We start from the raw sequence: 5,342 nt of genomic DNA on the forward strand, positions 1-5,342 counted from the left end.
TTGCATGTTCCCAGACATCTGAACTCACACTGGCTGGTGAAAAACAGAACAAGAAATTTCTGCTTTTGCCTCATTTTCTCTCATAATACAGACACTTAACTTGCAGGTGGCTTAGACCTGTGTTGTTTAGCTAACAAATGACAAGAAAGGATTCTGAGGTAACATGAAAAATGAACTGAGTCTTGACTGAAGCTTTAGTTCTTCTCCAGGGAAGCTACTTTTATCGTGTGATGCTAACAGTCATGGCCATTAGGTGGCAATATGAGCTTCTAATATTCCAATTCAAATCTAAATGATAATTTCAGAATCACAGAATACTGAGTTGGAAGGGACTCAGACAAGGATCATGTACTCCAGCTCTTAAGAGAATGGCCTGTAGGATGACTGAACCCATGACCTTGGTGTTATTAGCACCATGCTCTATCCAGCTGAGGTCATCTCAGGGTTTTTTGCAGATATAGAGGTTAACTAAAGGTTATCATGTCTGTCTTTTTTTTTTTTTTTTCTTTTTTTAGGTATGTTCTTGATGACCAATACACAAGCTCTTCAGGAGCTAAATTTCCTGTGAAATGGTGCCCCCCTGAAGTTTTTAATTATAGCCGATTCAGCAGCAAGTCAGACGTCTGGTCATTCGGTAAGAAACATTTCATCATGAAAAGAAAGCACTATTTTTACACTTTATCCATAGCAGTTAAGCTCTGGTTATTGGAAAGGATTCAGACATCTGTGAAGAAGCTGAGAGAAACCATTTGCCATGGTTTTATGATTGGATAAAGTTCCATAGACACCTTTTGAACTGTTATTTATTAAAAACCATGCTACTAGAATAGGACATTTTCAGAGATGACACATGTTTACAGTTTTTAGAATATGGATCTTAAACCATTCATCCATCAGAGATTTTAAGTGCAGGATTCAACATAAACACATATGTTTAAGATGGTATTTTCTTAATTTCTTTAATCATTTTCCAGGTGTTTTAATGTGGGAAGTATTTACAGAAGGAAAAATGCCCTTTGAAAAAAGCTCCAACTATGAAGTGGTAACAATGGTTAGCCAAGGACATCGTTTGTACCGGCCCAAACTAGCCTGTAAGCCAGTGTATGAAATGATGATGATGTGCTGGCAGGAGGTATATACTTTTTAATATTTTCATCTTTGAATTGAAATGAAAGTCAATCTTGCAATAGCAGTTAATCTCTAGAGCAGCATTCTGAGTGTATCCAGCTCTTGTAGCTATTCACGTGTTTATTCATAAGACAAAGATCTCCTCTTGGTTAGCAGATGAACTAGAACTGTGATAAGAAAAAACACTGGAGAAATTCCTATGAAATAAATGAGCTGTCAAATTAAGTATACAAAGGCATTCAGTAACAAGATTAAATAATTGCTAAATCTCTTCCAATTGCAATTATATCTGCATACAAATACTGCTACTAAAAGAAATTAAATCAAAAAGGCCCAGAGTTGGTGTATCTGATTTTGTATTACCTCTGTTTTATTAGTCATTACAGAACCATGTTATAATGACTGAAAATATTTTTAATAAAATACTTCATTACCTGATTATAGATTCTGTAGGAAATAAAGGTTAACTTGCAGTTGACTGTAAATATAAATTCCAAGGTTTATAAGGAAAGATAAAATATGCTCTTAATATACTATTAATTGTCCTAACCCAGAAAGATATTGACTGTACAATTTTCACAGAAGTGAAAGGGGGAGCAAACTTGAATTTAATACTTTAGAAGCTAAATTAGTACGAAACAGTTTTTGTAGTATTAAAACAAAGTCTCTAAGAGGATAGGTGCATTTAATGGGCTGCCTCTACTTTTGAGACAGTAACTGAGGAAACCAGGAGTGTAAAGAGCCACATTATTCAACAAAGGCAAATGCAGGGTCCTGCATCTGGGGAAGGATAATCCCAGGCACCAGTACAGGCTGGGGACTGACCTCCTGGAATGCAGCTCTGCAGAGGAGGACTGGGGATCTTGTGGGACAACAAACTGTCCATGAGCCAGCAGTGGCCCTTGCAGCCAAGAAAGCCAATGGGATCCTGGGGTGCACTAGGAAAAGCATTGGCAGCAGATTGAAGGAGATGATCTTGCACCTCTACACAGCCCTAGTGAGACCACATCTGGTGTACTGCATCCAGCTTTATGCTCTTCAGGATATGAGAGACAAGGAGCTCCTGGAGCAGGTCCAGTAGAGGGTGACAAAGATGATTTAGAGGCTGGTGCCTTTCTCTTAAAGGGAAAGGCTGAGGGAGCTGGGCCTTTTCAGTCTTGAGAAGAGACAGCAGAGGGGACCTCATCAATGAAGGTATCTGATGGAAAGGTGCCAAGAAGAAGAAGCCAGGCTCTTCTCAGTGGTGCCAAGCAATAGGACAAGAGGCAATGGGCAGAAACAAGCACAGGAAGCTCCACCTGAATACGAGGAAGAGCAACTTTACTGTGCAGGTGACTGAGCACTGGAAGAGATTGCTCAGAGGGGCTGTGGAGTCTCCCTCACTGGAGATATGCAATAACCGTCTGGACACGATTCTGTGCAATGTGCTCTAAGATGGCCCTGCTTGGGCAGGGAGGTTGAATCACATGACCCACTGTGGTCCCTTCTAACCTTACCCATTCTGTTATCTATTTCCAGTGAGTCCTTGCCACAGGGTGTGCTATGGAAAAACTGCTCTTTTCCAGTAATCAAGATGACATACTCTCTAACACTTGCCTTAGAGAAGGAGGTGTTGGAATAGAGAGCAGTTACCAAACCAACTGGTGGAGATCTAAAACTTAAAAACCAGTTGATTTATGCAGCCAAAAAATACATTAAAGATAACAGTGCTCTGGAGAGTTGTGGAATGACAGACTTGTCTGTGGCTCAAAAAAGCTATTCAAAGCAGCCAGGAAACTCCAGAGCATTACATTTTGTTTGTACTTGGTAACCTCCTTGAAATGGTCCTTAAAATGGAATAATAAATTACCAGGAAAAAAATAATTTATTACTAATGCTTTTATCATTATTATTATTGTTAATGCTCTTTGAATGTATTTGTAGGACTTATATGAACATAAGCAAGTTGCTTAAAAATTTGTTGATTTCAGAAATGGTTATTAACATTAAAATCTAAGCTGTCATTATGTGGGAGAGAAAGGATCTTTGCAAATCACCAACAGAGTACAAGTAATGGCAAGATTCTGTCTATCTTTGTCATGAAATATTATTAATCTTAGCCCTTGTTTAATAAATTTATTAATGGTTTCTAGATTGAAGTGAATACTGAGGCCTCAAAATTCATCAGGTGATACAAATCTAAAGATAACTAAATGGAGGAAAAGTGCAAGTTATCCAGGCTTTTGGGAGATGCTATATTAACTGTGTCAGCAAGGTCAGCACAGAGACTACATCAGTGTATTCCCACAGTCATAGAATCATGGAACCATTTAACTTGAAAAAGACATTTAAGATCACCAAGTCCAACTGTTAACCCTGCACTGCCAAGTTCACCATCAAACCATGCCCCAAAATGCTACATTTGCACACCTTTTAAATACCCCCAGGGCTGGTAACTCAACATTTAAATAAACCAGACAAACAGGATGTTATAGCGCATAAGGAACTGTATGGAAAATAGAGCAAATGAAAGATGCCTTTGTGTAAGTCTGTGACACAGTCTCATTTTGGAGGCCAAAAATTAAAATTAATGTAAATGAGGCATCAGAGAATGACACTCAAAATGCTTAGAAGTATGAAAAACTTGCATAAAGAAAGCTTGGAGCGATGCATTGGGGAAGGGTGGGGTTGGGGAAGAAAAATAAAAAGGTGTAGAACCATAAAAAATAATAAATTGTATGAGGAGTACTCAGCACCACCTATTCATGCTTTTTCAAAGCGTAAAGAAAAGGTGATGCATACTGAGATTAAGTGACTCACCTGAAATCCAGATAAGGAAATATCTTTGCTTTTTATATCAAATAAAATGGTAAATTCACTGCCACAAGATGGTATCATGACCAATATTTTAGCAAAATCAACACAACTTTAGTGATTTCAGATCACAGCTGTGCATGCTTTTTATTTTTAGAAACCAGAGGGCCGCCCGACTTTTGAAGAGTTGCTTCATGCAATCATTGAGATTGCAGAGGGTGAAGATGCTTTCTGAAAAAAGACAACAGCAGCACAAGCACAGGAAAGAAGCCACTTTCCAGAGATGTGACTTCATAGTTTCTTTTTAAGAGCTTGATCCTGTAAGGTGCTGGGTGTCACTAAACAATGTGGGGAAGCTGTAACATCTGATCCACTTCAGCACGAGGAGAGTTTTACATAATACTGGGAAAGGAGCACGGTATCTTCAGCAATATTAGCAGTCTCTATGTTTCTCTGAAAAGCCAGCTTTGATTAGCTGGCAGGTTGAGCTCTTTATGGAGGGGGACAATGTGACCAAAGGCCAGGAGTCTCATTTGCATTTAGTGGGTTAGTTTCATGTACATACAATCCATGTTTCTGAGTTTCTCTTTACATGGGCAGTAGTATTAGTAGTGATTTGCATGATTAAAAATGGAAGGTATCTATAAGTTACTATTTACTGACATTGAAATGTTTCCAGGGATTCTCCAGAAACATTATTTTTCTCAGTCATTGGGTGTTTTATGTCACATCGAGAAGACAAAATGTGCCTCTCTCATTTGCACATAGGAGGTTGTTGACAGCACAGTCTTCAGTTTAGTGTAACACTCTAAAAGCTTTGCTTCAGAACTTAGCCCTGATATTCCAAAATCATCCTAAGCTGTTTGGTCAACAAGAGTCCCCCTATGGTTAGTCTTGATGTAACTAAAGGAAACTAAGTCCAAGATTCAACACAACTGGCTGTCAGTGTACCATAGTACCATGTTTCGGATTAATTATAAAATAATTTATATGCTGTATGTAATGTAAATATATGAATTCAATGCATTTATTTATACCAAGTGGGAGCGTTTGTCTTGGAAATATTCAAGCACAAATTTGACCTACCTTCATTTAAAAAGACAACTCTATACAAAGGGTTGTAAATTAAAGTAAATTTTTAAGTGTGTTAAAGAGGAACTCCTCCTTCCGTCTGTCATCTGTACATAGAGTGATCTAATCTTTCTGTTCATAACAGAAAATGGTATACTACATGTGTATGTAAATAAATGTTAACTATTGTTTGGAACCAACTAATTTGTAGCAAATAATTTACTGTCAGTGCATCATAACTCAAACTTACTGTTCACATGATTCTGGCATTATGGTAGTCCAAGTATATATATATATTTCTGTGTGTATACATACTCTATACTCAATACTAAACATATATGTGATAGAAT

At 37.8% G+C, this 5,342-nt stretch overlaps 1 protein-coding gene across 4 annotated transcripts in view; it reads left to right on the forward strand.

The window, feature by feature from the left end:
• TEC (tec protein tyrosine kinase) overlaps nucleotides 1-5,192 on the forward strand; it is a 47,950-nt gene extending 42,758 nt beyond the window's left edge. For all 4 annotated transcript variants that reach the window (XM_071556531.1, XM_071556532.1, XM_071556529.1 and 1 more), the window contains 3 exons: nucleotides 516-634; nucleotides 975-1,132; nucleotides 4,079-5,192. In XM_071556531.1, coding sequence (XP_071412632.1) covers nucleotides 516-634; nucleotides 975-1,132; nucleotides 4,079-4,156 — 355 coding nt within the window. In that variant the 3' untranslated portion in view covers nucleotides 4,157-5,192. The remainder of the gene's footprint in view (nucleotides 1-515; nucleotides 635-974; nucleotides 1,133-4,078) is intronic.
• Nucleotides 5,193-5,342: the final 150 nt, after the last annotated feature.

Source organism: Pithys albifrons, chromosome 5 (genome assembly GCF_047495875.1).
Source record: "Pithys albifrons albifrons isolate INPA30051 chromosome 5, PitAlb_v1, whole genome shotgun sequence".
Lineage (NCBI taxonomy): Eukaryota > Metazoa > Chordata > Aves > Passeriformes > Thamnophilidae > Pithys > Pithys albifrons.